At 39.5% G+C, this 21,559-nt stretch overlaps 1 protein-coding gene across 1 annotated transcript in view; it reads right to left on the bottom strand.

Annotated features, from left to right (window-relative positions):
* srbd1 (S1 RNA binding domain 1) overlaps positions 1 to 21,559 on the bottom strand; it is a 273,132-nt gene that overhangs the window by 230,819 nt on the left and 20,754 nt on the right. The window contains exons 7-8 of the mRNA XM_043695659.2: positions 19,539 to 19,677; positions 8,626 to 8,722 (exon numbers count right to left, since the gene is read on the bottom strand). Coding sequence (XP_043551594.2) covers positions 8,626 to 8,722; positions 19,539 to 19,677 — 236 coding nt within the window. The remainder of the gene's footprint in view (positions 1 to 8,625; positions 8,723 to 19,538; positions 19,678 to 21,559) is intronic.

The raw sequence follows: 21,559 nt of genomic DNA on the forward strand, positions 1-21,559 counted from the left end.
ATCTCACGGAATACAGGGAGAAGTAGCCACGTGGATACAAAACTGGCTCAAAAGTAGAAGACAGAGGGTGGTGGTGTAGGGTTGTTTTTCAGACTGGAGGCCTGGGACCAGTGGAGTGCCACAAGGATCGGTGATTGGTCCTCGACTTTTTGTCATTTGCATGAATGATTTGGATGCGAGCATAAGAGGTGCAGTTCGTAAGTTTGCAGATGACACCAAAATTGTATGTGTAGTGGACAGCAAAGAAGATTACCTCGGATCACAACAGGATCTTGATCAGCTGGACCAACGGACCGAGAAGTGGCAGATGGAGTTTAATTTAGATAAACATGAGGTGCTGCATTTTGGGAAAGCAAATCTTAGCAGGACTTATATACTTAATGGTAAGGTCCTAGAGAGTGTAGCTGAACAAAGAGACCTTGGAGTGCAGGTTCAGAGTTCCTCGAAAGTGGAGTCACAGGTAGATAGGATAGTGAAGAAGGCATTTGGTATGCTTTCGTTTATTGGTCAGAGTATTAAGTACAGGAGTTGGGACGCCATGTTACTGCTGTATAGGACATTAGTTAGGCCACTGTTGGAATTGTGTGTGCAATTCTGATCTCCTCCCTATCAGAAAGATGTTGTGAAACTTGAAAGGATTCAGAAAAGATTTACAAGGATGTTGCCAGGGTGGAGGATTTGAGCTGTAGGGAGAGACTGAACAGGTGGGGCTGTTTTCCCTGGAGTGTTGGAGGCTGAGGGGTGACCTTATAGAGATTTACAAAATTATGAGGGGCATGGACAGGTTAAATAGACAAAGTCTTTTACCTGGGCTGGGGGAGTCTAGAACTAGAGGGCATAGGGTGAGAGGGGAAAGATATAAAAGAGACCCAAGGGGCAACTTTTTCCACACAGAGGGTGGAATGTGTATGGAATGAGCTGCCAGAGGAAGTAGTGGAGGCTGGTACAATTGCAACATTTAAAAGGCATTTGGATGGGTATATGAATAGGAAAGGTCTGGAGGGATATGGGCTAGGTGCTGGCAGGTGGGACTAGATTGGATTGGGATATCCGGTCAGCATGGACAGGTTGAACCGAAGGGTCTGTTTCCATGCTGTACATCTCTAGGACTCTCTGCAAAATGCCTTCTTCACTATCCTGTCTACCTGTAACTCCGCTTTCAAGGAACTATGTACCTGCATCCCCAAGTCTCTTTGTCAGCAACCCTCTCCAGGGACCTACTATTAACTGTATAAGTCCTGCCCTGGTTTGATTTACCAAGCTGCAACACCTCATTTATCTAAATCAAACTCCATCTCTCACTCCTCAGCCCATTGGCATATCTGACCAAAGCCCCATTATACTCGAAGATCTTCTTCACTGTTCGCTACACTACCTATTTTGGTGTAATCTGCAAGCTTACTCAATATTCCACCTATATTCACATCCAAATTATTTACATAAATAACAAACAGTGGATCCAGTACTGATTCTGGTGACACATCACTGATCACAGGCCTCCAGTCTTAAAAACAACCCTCCAACATCCTCTGTCTCCTAACTTCAAGTCAATTTTGTATCCAATTGGCTAGCTCCCCCTAGATCCCATTCGATCTAACCTTACTAACTCGTCTACCATGTAGAATCCGGTCACAGACTTTGCTGAAGTCCATACAGACAATGTCTACTGCTCTGCCTTCTTCGATCTTCTTTGTCACCTCTTCAAAAAAAACTCAATCTCCTATGCACAAAGCCATGCTGACTTGCCCTAATCAGTCCTTTCCAAATACATGTAAATCCTGTCCCACAGAATCCCCTTTAACAACCTACCCAACACTGATGTCAGGTTCATTGGTCTACAGTTCCCTGGTTTTTCCTGACAGCCTTTCTTAAATCATGGCACCACATTAGCCAACCTCCAGTCTTCCAGTACTTCCAGTATTTGTTGATGATACAAATACCTCGAGCTTCCCACAAAGTTCTGGAACCACCTGATTAGGTCCTGAGGATTAATCTCCCTTTTATATATTTTACGATTTCCAGCATTTCCTCTTCAGTAATATGAACTTTTTTCAAGACATCACTGGCTCAGTGCTTCAAAGCGCGGGAACCTGGTTTGATTCCAGCCTTAGGTGACTCTGTGTGGAGTTTCTACCAATGTCTGTGTGGGTTTCCTCTGGGTGCTCTGGTTTCCTTCCACAGTCCAAATATATTCATGTTAGGTGGTTTGGCCATGCTAAATTGCCCATAATGCCCAGTGAGGTGGTGGCTAGGTGGATTAACCATGTGAAATGGAAGGTGACAGGACAGAGTAGGGGGTGGGATGCTCTTTGGAGGGTTGGTATGGATTCAATGGTCTGAATGATCTGCTTCTATGCTGTGGGGACTGTATGGTCACTACTTATTTCCCCAAGTTCCCTAGCTTTCATGTCCTTCTCCACTGTAAATATTGTTGCAAAATATTCATTTACTATCTCACCCATCTTCACTCAGATGGCCACATTGATCTTTAAGGGGCACTATTCTCTCCCTAGTTGCTCTTTTACCCTTAATATATTTAGATTTTAGATTACTTTACAGTGTGGAAACAGGCCCTTCGGCCCAACAAGTCCACACCGACCCGCTGAAGCGCAACCCACCCATACCCCTACATTTGCCCCTTACCTAACACTACGGGCAATTTTTAGCATGGCCAATTCACCTGACCTGCACATCTTTGGACTGTGGAAACCCACCCGGAGGAAACCCACGCAGACACAGGGAGAACGTGCAAACTCCACACAGTCAGTCCCCTGAGGCGGGAACTGAACCCGGGTCTCTGGCGCTGTGAGGCAGCAGTGCTAACCACTGTGCCACTGTGCCGCCCATGGAGTCTCTTTTGATTCTCCTTAATTCTATTTGCCAAAGGAATCTCATTCCCCTTTTTGCCCTCCTGATTTCCTGAAGTATACTTCTACTGCTGTTCTTAAACTCTTTCAGGGATTCATTCGATCCCAGCTGTCTATGTGTGCCTCCTTCCATTTCTTGACCAAAGCCTCAATTTCTCTAGTCATCCAATATTCCCTACACCTACCAACTTTGCCCTTCACATTAACAGGAACATAATGTCTCCAGACTCTTGTTATCTGATTTTGAAGGCTTTCCGCTTCCTCAACCATTCCCTTACCTGCAAATAACCTCCTCCAATCAACGTTTGAAAGTTTCTGTCTAATACCATTAAATTGGTCTTCCTCCAATGTATTAATTACATTTAAATACCATCAGTTGTCAGATGGAATTTCAACTAATGTCCACAGAGTATCTGCCTGAGCTTCTGGTTTATTAGCCCAGTTACATTACCACTACATCATTAACTCCCCTAAACCTCTCTCCTGTAGGCAACAACCAGTGTGGCTCTGTTGGCATTCTCCAAATCACAGGGAGATGGTAGGAATGTTGAGTTTTGTAAATCATTATATTTTAAACTGTCTCATTACTTTCAAGAGAGAATGACGTTGGGTATAATGTGATATCTAATTACCATTTCTTCATGGATGCAAAACTCTCAGATTCGCAATGCCAGAGAGATGGGGATTTGAGAGAGGAAGAGTTCATAGCAAGCCATTGTAGGATTGGGTTGTGGAGATTTTCTGAAGATTTGCACACAGTTTAGCCTACAAGAATCTGCTGGAAAAAAGACAACACAGAGAGACAGAGGCACCTAGTCATATACCTTGAACAGAGAAAACCCTGGCCTGGCTAGTCACTGCACAAAATGCTGATGGGAAGTTGCATGCAGGTTGAACAGACTGAGGTCATGAGGATTTAAACAAAGATTTGCCTAGATTTGCTAGATATATAAGTGTCCAACTTAACTCTCATGAAAGTCAGTTCAAGGATTAGCGGATACCATCTGGATTAGAGAGAGAGAAATGGAGATAGAATGGTTAGACAGCCTGGGCAGACTGTAACAATTTTGCAGGTAAAAATAATTTTGTGTTTCTGTGGAAAGGGAAAATGTAGCAAGCAACTGACATCTCAGAATAGCTTAGGGCTAGTTCCTAGGAAATGGTGGGGAGCGTCTTTAAACTTCAAATCCCGTCAGAGACTGGAAAGTAAACTACATTTGTAAATGTTATCAGTCTCTATGAGGGCTCATAACAATTATAAAATAGCGAAACTGGGTATCTTCCCCTAGCAAAGGGAACATAAAAGCAGCACTTTTGATCAAGGTCATCAAGAAGTGAATTAGAAGCATTCTAAAAAAGGTTCTGATCTTGCTGTAATATTTTATGGTGCAAGAGATCATAAGGAAGAGAATTTGGAAATCGCATAACTGGGAGGCTGAGGAAGGCAAAGTACGGAGAGTTTTAAGCAATATGTCACTTTGAAAAAGTGTCAATTATACGTAGCTTCCTCCTAAGAGCCAATAGGAAAAGTATGTGTCATCTCAAGTGTATGTTAAAAGTGGTCTTGGGACATCTCCCTTAACTTCTTTTATTAGAGCAGACTTTTACTCCTTGAAAAGAGTCAATACACCCTTGGGCTTTCTGTTGAAAATATGCTAAATGTTGTATTGGTTCATGTAATTTCTGTTGCTAATGGTTCAGTAAAGAGTGTGATGAAGAGTGAATGAACACCAATCATTCATGAAAAAATATATGGTTTTAAAAACAGAAGTTAAAATTGGTAAGAAAATGTGATTTTCTACAAACATCAATGGCAGAAATTAGAGATTAGATTGTTACTTCCCTTCATGTTTCGGAAATGGTCCAATTGAAGAAACATTGGCCCAAATATTCAGACAGGAATCTGAAACTCTATTCCAAACTTTTCAACCCCTTCTAAAACTACAGCAGCAGCTGAGGACATGTTGGTTCTGGGGAAGTGTGTGTGCGCACGCAAGTGTGCATGTGTGGGTCAGGTCCAACGGGTGGTGTCATGTCCAAAGAGATGGATGCAGATCCAAGTGGAGAAGCATGGTTCCTTGTCAGGCGTCCAAGACAGATAAGGGGTTAAGGCAGGTGTGTTTGCCTTTGCCAAGTCAGGGGATCAGTTTAATAGTTACCCAGGAGTTAGAGTGGGCTTTTAATCCTTTAAGTTTCCGAGGTAGAGACAAGGCTTAACCAAGTCAGAACCCTCAGGAATTTCTGACTTTAAAGGAGCTTTTTCAGAGACTTCCAGATGCAAGGGAACTGTCCATCAAAAGTTTCAATTCCTCAATTAAGTCTCACAAAGTCTGCTGTGGCAGAGATTCCACATGGTCCTGACACATAACTCCAGTGTGTACTGCACCAACAACTTCCTTACCATTGGAATATCTGGACTATTCTGTTCTTCCACATTTGTCCATTTCACACATCAAACAATTAACACTGCTACCATTAATCATATTAAATATTCGAAAGAACACAAGGATCTGAAAACACTCAATTAATCAATGATAAAATCAGTATGAACGATCGGCAGGTTTAAAGTGGGTTTTCACAACTGAACAGGTATTTTAATTTCTCATCACTCCCATACTTGCTCCACTCAACAAACCCTTAATTCTGGTTTTCCGTCAGTGATAATCAGGTGCTGCCTACTTGTTTTTCCAGTTTCAACATATACTACATGCACTAATCCCTCATATTCAAATGAGACTCAAGAAAGAGCTGAAGTAAAACATTAGCTCTTAAAGCTGATCAGCCACAGCTGCAAGTGTGCATTTTGCTACTGCTATATTTGCTGGTATATATGTAGCTTCTCTCACTGCACAACGGTGCACTAATTTACTGTTGCCAAAATTGGTTTTCATCTGCTCGTACTGAGATTATCATTTTCACTGCATGCAGTCATGAGAGCTTTACTCTCCACGACTACCTCTCTTTCTCTGGAAAGATCTTCCTCGACAATCTATCAAGCTCTTTGTACCAACTGACCCATTGTTCTCTTTGCTTACACATGGTTGCCAGGAGTTATCAGCATTTGCGGTTACCCTTGGGAATTTCTCACTATCAGTGTACTCTTCTAGTTACTGCAAATCCAGGGACCAAGCTCCTTATTCACTTTCCCCACTTCATCCTTCGATTTCATTATTCAGCACATTTTCTAACAATGATCATCTCCAGAAAGTGAGAATCGAACAATCGTCCTTTACATTCAACACTGTTGACTCACCCATAATCAATGTCCTGCATCTACCATTGATTTGCTGGACTGCACCAGCCATAGAAATACTGTGGTTAAAAAGCAGGACATAGACTAGGAATTCTGTACCAACTAGCTCATCTCCTGATTACCCAAAATAGACTATCCATTACCAACAAGTGGACAAGTCAAGACTTTCTTGGAATATTCCCTACTTGCCTCACTCAGTGCAACTCCAATACTCAAGCTCAACAACATCCAAATCAAAGCAGCCCACTTGATTGGCTACCTACATACAATCTTCAATACCGACACCCAAAAGCAGCAGCGTGTACACTAGCTACAAAAACATTATTGACTTTGATGTCATAGTTATGGTACTAACAAATTCTGCCAAAATAAAAACAGAAAATTCTGCCACCATCTGTAGAAAGATGCAGCATTGACATGGCAGATCTATGACCTTTGATGATGCCAGACCTCCTCAGTATTTCCAGTGTCAATTATATTGTGCTTTTGATCAAGAAGAACTATTGCATAAGCTGCATGATGTGTTCTCCGTTTGGAATCTTGCTTCCAAGTTCACAACCTTTCAAAAGTTGACATTTACAAAGTATACAATGTTACCTCATTAAATATCCAAATTCAAAAGCAGCAGTAACATGTATTGCAACACCTGTGCAGCTGCTTGCTTCATGTAAAATATTATAAATGACAGAAAATAATCAATTATTAGGACATATCAGCCACTTTTATTATGATGTCCACATTTAGTCAGCAACAAAATTCAAATCCTGGATTGAGAAGTGGAGAACACAAAGTTTATTTCTTACTATTAAAACAACCCAGATTTTAAAAAAAACTATTCAGCCTTGAAATGAAATGGTCCAGTGTGTTAACTTACATTCAGCATTAAAAGTTTTTTTTAAAAAGTGAAACAGTGAGCTTAATCCAGTATTTGAGCATAAAGGACAGTGGTTCAATTTGATGAAGGAAAGATTTAAGGGTGATGTCTGAAAATATTTTTTCACCTTCACATGTGAAACAAATCTCTGGGAAAAGCACTGAGGAGTAGCAGTGAAAACAACTGAAGAGTCTATTAGACTGCATGATAGAGAGAATATAAATTTGCCCATTTATGGAGGCAGAAGATAAAGCTTATGGTGAAGTGGTTTTCAGAATTTCAATTCACTACATTAAATGATTCTAATCAGCAATGTTGTGCTTCATATTAAACCATATTTCATTTTGATTAAGGACTAGAGTCAATGCAAGTACAGAAATCAAGTGAAGTATGCAACAGAGGAGTTTCAAATTTATTCTATTCCTCACCAAAAATAAGTCATATTAAAATATATAAAGCAGTGAGTTTGAATAATAACAAATAAATTATAAGTGAGAAATAGTACAAACAACATATAACCCCTCCATGTTCCGTCCTCAGCCATGACAAAACCAGCTAATATTGCATGAACCAGATCCAATTGTTGGTATGTTTTCCCTTGTTGTTCATATAGAACCACAGTAACCATAACAGCACCGATTGCTGAGTGTTAGAAAACTAAGCCCCAAAGGTAGACAGACCACTTCAGGTTCAGTTAGTGAGCCAGACTGGCTGGTCAATCATAAACAGTGCTTTGGTATTCTACAGATCTGTATGGTTTACATATCAGATCACCTAGTCTCCAAATGTCTTTCATCTAATGTCAACTTGGTGTTACTTTGACCTTAGAGACTTGATTATGAAAACCTGGCAAACCAGTGGCCTGGATGAGGATGTCTACTCTGCATCGGAGCCAAAACTTTAAAGCAAAAATATAATATTTGTTCTTATACAGTGCTGTACAATGACAAAATAACTTGTTATTCAAAAAAACTACGATTGAAATGTACAGTTATATAGACAAGGTGGTGTCATTGGACTATTACTAGCAATATAATATTGCAACCAAAGCAAAACCAAAAAAGGTATTAATATTCATAATTCCACACATGACATTGAACAAAATAGCTGATGCAGCTGCATAATAGCATGATTTAAAAGTCAATAAACGAAAGCAGTACACATGGGGTGGCACGGTGGCTCAGTGGTTAGCACTACTGCCCCTCAGCACCAGGGATCTGGGTTCAACTGCACCCTTGGGTGACTGTGTGGAGTTTGCACATTCTCCCAATGTCTGTGTGGGTTTCCTCTGGGTGTTCCAGTTTCCTCCCACAGTCCAAAGATGTGCAGGTTAGGTGGATTGGCCATGCTAAACTGCCCATAGTGTCCAGGGATATGCAGGCTAGGTGGATTAGCCACGGGAAATGTAGAGTAACTGCAATAGGATGGGGGAAGTGGGTCGAGGTGGGATGCTCTTTGGAAGGTCAGCGTGGTCTTGATGGGCCGAATGGCCTGCTTCCACACTACAGGGATCCTATGACATCCCAATGTTCCGCTCATGAATGACTTTGATGTTTTGTTAATAATCATATCTTCATCTTACACATTTAACTTCAACTGGGTATAAAGAAAAGTTTTGAAATAATACTTACAATTTCCGGACATAGTTCAATGTTTCTGTATCTTTAGACATCATATCTGCTAATATGTGCTGAATTCCTGTCTCTATTTCTCCCACATTTGAAAGACCTAGGAATTTTCAAGCACACAATTAAAATTATTTGTTGCAATTTACCATTTTCTCTTCTCAGCACCACTCCTCTTCTCTTGATCCATTGACTCCTTTTGCTCTCCAACATCTTAACCTAGTATCAACCCTTTACACACAAGCCTAGATAGTAGGCGTGTGTTGGTTATTCAATCATGTATTTAATCACTTCCTGCATCCAAAGCCATCCATCAAACATCAACAGAAGGATGACTCCAAGTGCTGTCATTTGAAATAAAGAAGCTAATTGTAACATCTCTGCTGTCACATCAGCTAACAATAAAATCGAGAAATTAACTTGGGACCTTTTGCTTCTGTCCTTATCAAATAGAGAACAATTAACATCTGGATATCGTAAAGTAACCATTAGTATGTGAAATAGTTTTTTTAATCAGAACCACTTTTCTATCAAGTTAGTAATGATAATGTGTGTGAAACAAAATAGCTACAATTTCTAAAAGAAAATTTTGCACAGATTATTTGATTCCAACAAATCTTTCACGTCAAAAATGGCAACTTTCTCTTGAGTTACCATAAATAAGAGATTCTGCTGCAACAGCTATGTACTTACAAAAACAATTGAGTAGCTCAAAGGGTCTCCTTAATGTTGTAAATTTAGTTCACAAAAGGTACATGCCATCATGAGATCATTGGGAAGTGAGGTTTATTTTGGAATGCTCACATAAAGGGCTTGTTCAGGCAGGATGGACCAAATGGCCTCCTCTTTGGTTGTAAATTGGTAAATATCAAGTTCCAAATAACAAATCACATTACAGAAGAGCTCGTAGTCATGAATGAAAACAAAACAGCATAAAGCCATTGATACAAAAAAGATGCATAATTTAATGTCAAAATAATGTTAAAATAGTTACAGTCGAGCTCAAGATTAATGCACAAATCCAAAAGTTGTTGTCCTAGATATGTCACTCCAGCACGAGCTTCAAAAAATTATTTCTGCTTTTTTCACTGAAATATACTGAATGGCATACAGGGCAGACATAGAACATAAAACAATACAGCGCAGAACAGGCCCTTCGGCCCTCGATGTTTCGCCGAACTGTGAACAATTCTCAGCTTGTCCCCCTACACTATCCCAAAATCATCCATGTGCTTATCTAAGGATTGTTTAAATCTCCCTAATTTGGTTGAGTTAACTACCTTAGCAGGTAGGGCATTCTATGCCCTTACCACTCTCTGTGTAAAGAACTTGCCTCTGACATCTGTCTTAAATCTATCACCCCTCAATTTGTAGTTATGCCCTCTCGTACAAGCTGACGTCATCATCCTAGGAAAAAAAGTCTTTCTCTGCCTTTGTATAGTTGCAGCATGATATTGCAGTTCCGGAACTCAATCCCTCTATCAATGAAACCTAACACACCATATGCCTTCTTAACAGCATTATCCACCCGGGTGGCAACTTTCAGGGATTTATGCACATGGACTCAAAGATCCCTCTGCACATCAACACTACCGAGAATCTTTCCATTGACCAAGTACTCTGCCATCCTGTTATTCTTCCCAAAGTGCATCACCTCACTTTTAGCTGCATCAAACTCCATTTGCCACCTCTCAGCCCAATTCGGCAGTTTATCCAAGTCCCCCTGCAACCTTTAACATTCTTCCAAATTGTCCACTACTTCACTGACTTTAGTGTCGTCTGCAAATTTACTAATCCATCCACCTATGCCTGCATCCAAGTCATTTATAAAAATGATAAACAGCAGTGGCCCCAAAACAGACCTTGTGGCACACCACTAGTAACTGGACTCCAGACTGAATACTTTCCATTAACCACCACTCGCTGCCTTCTGCCAGAAAACCAGTTTCTAATCCAAACTGCTAAACTGACACAAACTAAACACAGCACAGAAAATTAAACTTTGTCTATCTCAGTCTAAGTATCCGGTTAATTGTTTGGTTTTAATTATTGTCAATGAAAATTAACAGTTACAAACAAAGAGTCACATTTCTTCACATTTTAAATTAAAACATTTTAAAGGAAATTTTAAAAGACGGTTAGCAGCTTGCATTTATGGCAATTTGTCCTGCAAAAGTTTTAAAACCTTAGAAGTACAAGTTTAAACATTTATGCTGTTAGATGCCCTACCACAGTAAACAAGACCTCATGTAGAGTTGTTAATGAGGTGGACATTTTCCTTGTCACATTGATAGACTGTAGATATTGGAATTCCAGAATTACATATATCTCTTTTAGAACAAAATGCCTGAACATATAACAGGATGCAAAAAAGATATATCTAGTTCCCATATATTATATTCTGCCGAGAAAAAGCATATGGAGTTCATTTTATGTATACTCGAATGCATACAATCTTTAGATCAACCAGATTTTTGTTCCATGTAATAGAGGTAAGATATTATGCAATGCTCTGTGAACTCTGAAATACAAATCTATAGGGAGGAAAAAGTTTCAATCACCCATTTTATGGATTGAAAGACTAATAGGATATGAAATGCTGAAAAAAAAGTCCTATGTAGAATTGTTTTCATGCCAAGTTAAAACTTTCTACTTGGAACATTTTAGTTTATGGGCAAGAAAAAAAAGGAGACACATCGCTTATTTACAATTACGACACACATAATAGCAGTAACAGGCACAAAATAAAATTTTTGGCATGATGCTTAGAAAGACCAAGTGGAAATTTGGAAGGTTCAGTCACTTTTGTACTCTGACATAGCCTAGCTACTGTCTGGATCACAGGGATCACCAACGAAAGCTCCTGATCACCCATCATTGCTATCACCTTTGCCCCTGCCAAAACTCTGTGCTGTTGCCATCGATTTAAAATCCCTCTCAAGTTGATCAAGACTACACATAGCCTCACTACCCAATTCAAACAGTGAGCTTCCAATTCTATGTCCTTTCTATAACAAAAAATTCCATATCATTCACCAACCCATTTCCCAGAATACACTAATCCCTTAACTTCATCTTTTATGCATTTCCCTTCCTCTCAAGTTCATCACTGGAAATTATCTAGACTCCACATTTTTTTCTTCCTTCCCGAAATTCCTCCCCTTTCCTTTTTTTTTTAAGGCCTGTCCTCCAAAGCCATGGCTGATTTTTTTTAAAACTCTGCCCTTTTATCAGGGTGTACCTCCATGATGGACTTTTAAAAAAAATGTTAAGGACACTCTTGCAAAGATAAATTAAAGCATGTTAAATGATGCAAACGTTGATCAGGTGAGAACGAGAACACTTTTTAGTGCCCAAAGTTGATAGGAATTGCGTTTTTTTTAAATAGAATGACACTTTAAATAATTATCCAACTGCAGCCATTTCATCTCCTTGTAATAAATTAATATCAAAATACTTCACCCTAGCCTCTGCATTATAAACAAACAGTCCAAATTTTAAAATACTCAAAAGTCAAGTGTTCAATTTCAATTATCAAATTGTTCTGTGTAACTCAAGCTTCTAATTTTTGAGGAAATGATGCTAACTCAATAACATACACTTACATACTGCCATTAACATACTGAAACTTTCCAAGATACTTCATAGGAAGTTTATATCCTACCCCAGGAAGTATTAGAAAAGGTGGCCAAAAGCTTGGTCTAAAAGGTAGTTTTAAGGAGCTTCTTAAAAAGAGAGGTGTAGGAAGTGATTTCTAAAACAGTAGCAGTTGAAGACACTGCCAGGTGTTGTCAGTTAAAAATCAGACAACACCTGGTTATAATCCAACCAGGAAAGACAAGAATTGATGCAGCAACAAGAATTACAACACAACAACTTGTAGTTTATATGTAGCACATTAACCTAATAAAACACGCAAGGACAATTCACAGAGGCTTTATAAAAACAAAATATGTTACCAAGTCACAAAAGGGCAGATGAGCAGTCAGTCAAAGTGGCAGGTTCTAATCAGTGTTTTAAGGGAGGAAACTTATATTCGGAGGTTCATAGAGTGAATTTCAAAGTTTAGGGCTTAGGTACCTGAAAATACAATAACCATGGCATAGAATTAAAATCAAGGATGCTTAAGACTCCAGAATTACAATAGTGCATGAATCTCAAGGTGCTGGCGATTAGACAACATTATTGGGGTTGAGGTCAAAGATGAGACTTTTAAAATCTAGGTGTTGCTGCAATGTCACCAGCAGGTAAAGGGGTAAAATAGAAGACGACGACGACGGTTAGGGTATGGGAAGCAGAATTATGTATGAGCTCCAGTTTGCAGAAGGCGAAAGACTAGAAACTAGCCAGCACACAAACTGAGGCCTGGGTATAGGCAGGCAGGGTTACAGAGTTGGAAGCAGACTGTTTTGGTGATGGTGTGGACACAGGATCAGAAGCTCATTTGAAGGATCAAATATGATGCCAAGGTTGCAAACAGTTTGGGGCACGCACAAGCAAGTAGCTAAGTAGAATTATGGAGTTTGCAACCAAAGTGAAATGTCAAACACATGTGAAAAGGCATAGAACAGTTTGTTTTTTTAAACTTGGCTCTTCAAATTTAAATCTCTTTGCTACCTTCCCCCACCCTCTTCACTGATCTATCACCTCCATCCTCACCCCCATTCACCTATTGTACTCTTTACTACCTTCTCCCCAGCCCCCACACCCCCCAATTTATCTCTCCACCCTGGAGGCTTCCTGCCTCTATTCCTGATGAAGGGCTTTTGCCTGAAACATCGATTTTCCTGCTCCTCAGATGCTGCCTGATCTGCTATGCTTTTCCAGCACCACTCTGATCTAAACTCTTCAAATTTAATGCCAATTACATGTATTTCCCATGCTTCTTGCAACTTGTCAATAAAAGTAAGCAGAGATATCAGTGGAAACTGGGCAGGCGCAACAAACGAAAGGCAAAAAAAATCATGCAAGTGCTCAGAATGCAGACCTGCTTCCTTGACTCAGTGAAAGGTTTTTGTTCAGTGGACTCGTTACTCCTGCAATTATGAATACCAACAATTTTTATCTTCCTAACATCACCCTACTACATTCCTCATACACTCAGCTCATAGAGCCATAGTCATATAACATGGAAACGGACTCTTTGGTCCACTTACTCATGCTAACCTGACATCCCAACCTGACCAAATCCCATCATCTGATGAAACTTTCGACCACGCCTCCTTTGTGGACTTAACTATTCCCAAACATAGCTATATTCTACCCTCTGCAAACCTGAGGTAATTGGAAAAACTCCACTGCTACTCTCTTCACTTATGCCAAAGCCCATGCAGCTATCACTTCTTTACTAGTTAACTCACTAGATTGTGAACAATGCTTTTACTTCAAAATTCTCATCCTTGGTTTTGAATCCCCCTCAGAGAATCAGGGAGTCATAAAGAAGAGAAGAGGTTCTTCAACCCATCAAGTCTGCACCCACCTACTTACACTAATCATACTTTCCAGCACTTGGCCCATAGCCTTAAAAAGCAATGAGTGCTCATCCACGTTTTAAAGGTTGCAAGGTTTCGTGCCCCATACAGCCCTCCCAGGTCAGACATGCCAGATTTCAATCAACCTCTGGGCAAAAAACAAATTTTCCTCAAACCTCCTCTAAATCTTGGGCCCTTGTGGAAAAACAAAGAGTTAACTTTTCAAGTCCGATATGATCTTTTGTGAAATTTTGTGATCTTTTGAGCAACTCTAGGCTAAGTTTGGCTTGGAGGGATGCAGGGAGCATGATGGAAGCAATATAGCAAAATGAATAGAGATCTTAAATCTGAAGGAGTTCATGCGTGTTGGAGGGGACAGTATAAGGGTCATAGACGAAGCGGGATTTCAAATGACTATTTTGGACAAGAAAAACTAATAGTTATTTTTGCATTTCAGAATGATCTTGAAATAATGAGTAGTTTTAGCAGATAAGAGCAGGACCATAGCAATTTATGCATTCCAGCCAAATCTTTCAGTAAGTGGCTAATCTGGTTGTCCATCTTTGCACCTCCTCTGAACCTAAGGGAGTGGAAATGACAGTCATGACAAGATGAGACAGAAGTGTTTTAATTAGGACAAGGAGATCAAAGGTGGGGATGATACTGCAATTAAGTAGTTTGTTGATTTAGGAAGAGTTTCTTTCTCCGTGTGTGTGTTGGGGGGAGGGTAGGTTTGTGTGATTAGTAAAGGCGAAATGCATCTAGAAAGGATATTAATTTGAAATACAAAGGTGTTGGTCGTCAATCCTTTTTAACTTAGAGATAGTATGGAGATCAAAAAAGACAGATTAAAGAAAGGCATGAACGGGAGTTGGCAATCTGGATTATTAAATAGTAAAACAGACTCAAAATCTCAGGTTTGCACATAAGAGGAGCTTGCAAGTACAAAACTATACTCATCACTGCTCAAAAAGAGTTTACAATTAATTTTAAGATGTTATTGCGCAAAAAGGCAAGTAGCAAGTTGCATCAGGCCAAGTTAAACATTCTTCATTTAACAAAAGAAATAAACAGAATTCCATTATTTCTCCACAGCAAAGTATTCTTGTATTATACAGTGGCCAGTGCTTTCCTGTTGATGAACAAATGATACTCTTGGAATGAGCCTCACACAGTCACTGTGACAAAATGGCAGCCAAATTTCCAAGAATCTGTCTAATTGGATCAATGTAACATGAGAACATTTTTAAAAGTTTAATCTCACCACAATATAGCCAAAACTGGGCAGAATGAATAATCAGTCAAATTAAACTTCAGTATATTTGGCTTACCATACATAACGGCTGTTCTGAACAAAAACTTTATTTGCCCCATACAATATGCTTGACAGTAATGCTAAGAACTAAACTAACTACATACTAAGCCAAAAATTCTTAAATAAAAATGCAACTTAGGATATATATCAAATTTTTTTCCCTAAAATAAGAGTTAATTTTCTATTCAATATCATTAACTTTAACTCTTATTTGAATTCACTGCATTAGCAAATTGATATTAGGTGCCCTTATTTTTCTCAGAATTTAGTTGGATCTTCAACTAATAACATTAACCTTTTCTCTGTACTGAATTATTTGCCAAAGACTGACCCCTGGAGGACTAAAGGTGTAACTCAACAAAATAATTCTAATCTGCATCACGTAAAACTGGACACGAGAGTCATGATTCAACAAAATAGCGCAAGTTATCATTGTTGTAATAGCACCAATAGGAGGCAACTTAATAATTAAGAAAACAGAGCATGCATATGCCATACTTTGTCCAACAGTCAAAAACAAAAAGGAATGAAGAAGCAGGAATAAATAAGTGTGCTTGGAGTACTAATACTACTGGTAATCTTTAGCACTTTTAGTAAAGTGAAACATCCCAAGGCATTTTACAGGAACATTAACAAAGAAAATTTGTTATTCAGTCCCATAAGTAGAAAGGTGATCAAAAGCCATCTGGAGGAGAACAATCTGAACACCATCAGCAAGGCAACTTGAAACAGCAACTGCTTCTCAACAGAGAGGCAAAGGAAGGCATCCCGAACAAAAAGGAGTTAATGGTCTGGTATACTGAACTAGGCTACAATGAGCCACAGCCTCGAGCCACAAGAGTGGAACAAAGAAACCTTCATTCACTTCCATGGACTATTCTCTGCTTAGTGCTACTGTGAAGCAACCTTCAACTATTTGACTACAGAAGCCATCGCAGCTGCTGAACCTGGCTTCAAGTTTCAACCCCTTCAGTTCAGAAAAGAAAATGTTCAAGGAAGTCAGGTCTGAAATGATAATAGTAACCGATCTCATTTTCATCTTCAGACATTCCTTTTATCCTTGTTTAAAATCTTTGTGTATATATTTTCCCTAATTATTGGCACTTTTGTTTTTACTCAAGGGACTTTCAGTCAATTTTTATCAAATTGGCTGCAAATGTTAACTATGATGACTGACTATTCCACAAAGCTGTGTCAAATATACTGGAACTCCTTGTGATTTACCTCCTGTCTCCTGCTCAACAATACATACACTTGAGTTTTCAAACCTTTTGAGGGTTCAACAAAATTCAACAGAATTCAAGACTTCTTGAATTACCTTGTGATCAACTTTGAACACAACACAGTCTAATTGTCTGCTTTTGGTCATGGCTTTCAGAAGCCAATTTCTAAGAACTCCTTACACCTACTTTAAAGACAAAGTAACTACCTTTACAAAATATGTATAATTTATACATTCAGCCACTGTTTTAAAAAATTCTCAAGGTCAGGTTCGTAGGAGAGTAGTCTGACACAGAACAAACGACCAAGAGGCGAGTCTGCTAGAATATGGGCATTTTATTCCCCGCAGCGTCGCCACAATGGGTCTGGCTTATACTCACTCTACATGTTACCGGAACTGGGAGCCGTCAGTTCTCGTAGAGCGGTTGCCAACAACCCACGCTCGGCGGTTAAACGTAACCCCGGAGCAGACTCACCGAACTGGAGACTTTTCCAGCTGATATACTCTTTTCCAGATATAAACATTCATGTGAACAGCAGAGCAAGGCTAAAAATCACATTCCATTCTGGTTACATACAGATAAGAAGATTCACACGGGGAGGTGTGTAATAAGATTCACACGGGACTAAGCAACACCTCCATTCCGGTTAGATTCACACATGTATTGGGACATAATTTTTAACCGTTTCACCACAGCCACTCATTTCATTATTACTGCCAAGCACATCTATTTATAAATTCCTCCATGACAGTCAAACCTGAAACAATTAGGTGGAATTAACAGTCATTCACTGTCAATTCCTGCAGCCAGAACCTATCTCAACATTAGTTTTTTTTCTGCTGTCTGTCAAATTGGGATGGCATGTGGCTCAGTGGTTAGCAGTGTTGCCTCTCAGTGCCAGAACCCAGATTCAATTCCAGCCTTGGGTGACTGTATGTGGAGTTTTCACATTCTCCCTGTGCCGGCTTGGGTTTCCTCCCACAGCACAAAGATGTGCAGGTTAAGTGGTTGCTTGCCATGCTAAATTGCCCTGTGTTGTGCAAGCTAGGTGGGTTAGCTATAGTAAATGCAGGGTTACAGAGAGATGGTGGGGTGGTGTGATGCTCTTCGGAGGGTCTATGCAGACTCAATGGATTGAATAGCCTCTATCTGCAATGTAAGGATTCTATTATTCTACATCCCTCCTCAACCCTCATAGCTGTTGCCTCGCTCATCCCTCAGTTGTGCTGCCCTCTGTGAAAGGGAGTTGCATGGTCAGCATTTTAATGGGAATAGGGTCAAGAGAGACACAGTGAATTCAGAAGGCTCAAATGTGTTATAGATCTGCGGAAATAGCAGCAAAAGAAATCAACAAAGGCAACAGATCAGATAGTGTCAATCATACTGAAAGGAATTCATGAGCTCCTTGCTCTTGTTGAAGACAAGGGTAGATGTAACTGGCAAGAGCAGTTTAAAAAAATATTCAAGAGACCCTTGAATAGTGAGCAGCTTTGGCAGACAAATTAGCACCCAACAAGGCTTTGTGGTCCAGCAAGATCTGACAATGAATAGGTAAATAAGTTGCCATCCATCTCTGTTCAAATTTGAGTCTTAGATTAGTCAACTTGAATACATCATTTTGAATACATCAATTTGATGATGAAATTTAGATGGATGAAATCAAATTCATCACATACAATGAACGACTTTTTGAACCATGACTATTATCTAGGCAATTACAGCAATCTGCTAGGGCAAAGGAAGGTCCAGCAATGTCAATTAGACTGATTACAACTAATCTGATTTCTTGTTGCTATTGCTAAAGTAGTATCATCCAGGACAGGTCCCAATATCTTTCTTTGAATAATGTCTTTTAAAATTATAATATCCATCTTAACATAAAATACCAGATAAACTGTGCACTAAATTCAAAAGCTATGTATGGAGAGATATTAAGGACAGGGTGATTAGTTTAAATTCACATTCAAACACCACATCTTCAATAATACATCAAATCTCTCTGTTACACTGAAGTGAAAGCTCAGATTCTAGTCTTGAACCCACTAAAATTGAGAGCTACGTTACAAATGTGTATCCAAATTATATTGTACAAAGTATTTAGCCATGTACGCTGATCAATCTTAGGCAACACGGTAGCTCAGTGGTTAGCACTGCTGCCTCACAGCGCCAGGGACCCGGGTTCGATTCCAGCCTCGGGTGACCGTCTGTATGGAGTCTGTACATCCCCCCTGTTTCCTCTGGGTGCTCTGGCTTCCTCCCACAATCCAAAGATGTGCAGCTCAGGTGAACTGGCCATGCTAAATTGCCCAAAGCGTTAGGTGCATTAGTCAGGGTTAAATATAGGTTAGGGGAACGGGTCTGGGTGAGTTACTCTTTGGAGGATCGGTGCGGACTTGTTGGGCTGAAGGGCCTGTTTCCATACTGTGGGGAATCTAATCTAAACCTTCTCTCCAGCTTATATTGCAACAAATTCCGATGGTCCAACTCTACTGTCCTACTTCCAGAATTGCCTTAACTTTCAACAATAAATGCAGTAAAAACCAGTGTTAAAATAGCAAAAAGGATTAGTATGACTTTTAAATATTTTAATGGCATCTACACATCTGGGTCCAATTCATCACACTCCTTGAGCACTTAGTTTTAGTTTTGCTTTGTCTCAACTCTCCGCATGGAGTTTCTCACATAAGTTGACTAAGTTTATTTCGCAATATAAACTGGTCTACGCATAGCAGAATAAAATTTTCTTGGTTGCATTAGAGCTAAAAGGAAAATCATGACTTAATAAAATACATACAAAATCATTAAGGCCTATGACAATTGTTCTAACAATGATACTTCAAGCTTCCTGCCATCCACACAACTCCGCCACTTAAAGTGAAAGATAAAATGAAATTGAAGTTGAAAACTCACCTTTTATGTTTGCTTTAATGTAATTATTCAGATTAAGTTCTCCCGGACAGTCAATTAGTAGATTTGCTGCCGGTTCTAAGCCAAGCTGACGTGCCTGCTGAGCTTTTGTCTTCTTACTTCCACTTTTATAAGGAGCAAACTGAAAACAGACAAGCAATGATTTAGACGACTGCAAATTGTAATTCAAGCAAATAAATTGCAAGTTGTGCAGAAACATAACAATTTTGTTAAATCTGTTTTTGAAATAAAGAGTGAAGTAAAGCACTAGGTTGGGTTAGCAGATCAAAGTACAAAATTAAAAAGTTATAAAATATTGTCGTCTACAACTTGAACAGTGCCAAGAAGAGAAACATATTGCCAAAGCTTATGTTTTACACTCAGAACTTAAATTTCAAATGATCATAACAATCTATCCCAAAGAAAAAAGGATGCTGATTGGTTAGCAAGTCAATTCTGATTGGCTGAAGCACTGCCGCAAAAAAAACAGTTGCAAACTGTAGGGTCTTCAACTTCCTAAGTAATTCAGAAAATGTCTCTGGCTTAAACATATTCCTAAATTAAAACAAGGAACTGTGGTTGCTGGAAATCTGAAGCCAAAACAGAAATTGCTGGAGTAACTCAGCAGGTCTGGCATCTGAGCAGAGAAACTACAGTTAACAATTCGGGTTCAGTGACCTGTTCTGAAGAAGGGGAATTGTGTGGCGACACATGCTATAAGACTGGCCTCTTCAACAATCCTGTAAATACAACCTTAACCATCTGCTCATTTGCAAGCTTGGTTCAGAAATAGAGTCCACCAAGCATATCCTGAGTAGCAATAACTATCCTGATTAATAATTGCTTGCTGTGAATCACACAAACTCATGAAAGGCCCAAATACCACCACTTCCAAACCTGAAAGTTACTCACTCTACCTCAAACTGCCCTGATATCTCAAAATTTGAACAACAGATTAAGCAAGCTTTTTCACACCAGTACTGGGCGGCGTCTATGCAAGCAGTATTTTTCCTTAACAGGAACTACTGTCAGTTCAAAAAGATATTTTGCCAACCACACATTTAAGCAATGTCTTGAATTTCAGTCCTAACAAAATGGCAAGTGTGTAGGCTGCATATCCCAGCAGTGCACTAACTCTATCAAACACCATATTCATTCAGTTGTTCATAATAGGCAGGGTGGCGACCACACTTAATTGGCCCATGTTTGCAAAAACTAAAATAAAATGTTGGCTGTTCAATGTGATTCTTCAACCAGGCAACACAATGAACAATCCAAAGTATGGTAACCGCTACACCATGTCACAAAGCTAGTGCTTTTTCTAAAAAGCTATTCCTTTTCTTAAGGATACTGTGTACTTGGCTTTCTTTCAGATGGGTCGTAAAAAAGACCAGGCTCTGAATCAGCTGAAGTGGTACAGAAATGAAATGGGTATTGGGAGGACCTTTATTTGTACATAAACAGATGGGACCTTAGGCCACAGCTTTTATGCTTTACAAGTAACCGGTACAATGAAAGGGGAGTGGTCAGTCCTGGAAGCTGAATTCTGGTTTTCAGTCAGTTGCAGCAGAGTCTGAATGGAAGGAGGCTGGAAACCTCACTCTCTCTCTCTCTCTCTCTCTGTGCACTGCTGTTTTGACCTGCTTGTGCCATGGTTTATAGGGTGCGCTAAAGCATGTGTGTGTTTTCAGAACAGTATAATTGAGTCTAGTTTGGATAGACTGAGTTCTGTGGGTATTCTATATTCTGTTCTTGGTGTTTCATTCCATAATTTTGTGAATCAATTTTTGTCTATTTTAAAACCTGGTAGTCAACCTAGCTAACCTACTCCAGATAAATTTCACTGTACACTTACCGAAACAAATAGTAAAGTTATGGTTTGGGCTGCCTGCTTAAGAATGTTTATGAGTAGTCTGGCCTAGTCCATAACAATCAATAACTAATGCAAGATAATCAGTCACGCTCATCATGTGGGTCATTTACATTTGCTAGAAGTGACATACATTCAAGCTTCGCAATCCATT

The sequence above is a fragment of the Chiloscyllium plagiosum genome, unplaced genomic scaffold (assembly GCF_037043375.1).
Source record: "Chiloscyllium plagiosum isolate Xiang-an unplaced genomic scaffold, Cpla_swu_hap1 HiC_scaffold_10, whole genome shotgun sequence".
Classification (NCBI taxonomy): domain Eukaryota; kingdom Metazoa; phylum Chordata; class Chondrichthyes; order Orectolobiformes; family Hemiscylliidae; genus Chiloscyllium; species Chiloscyllium plagiosum.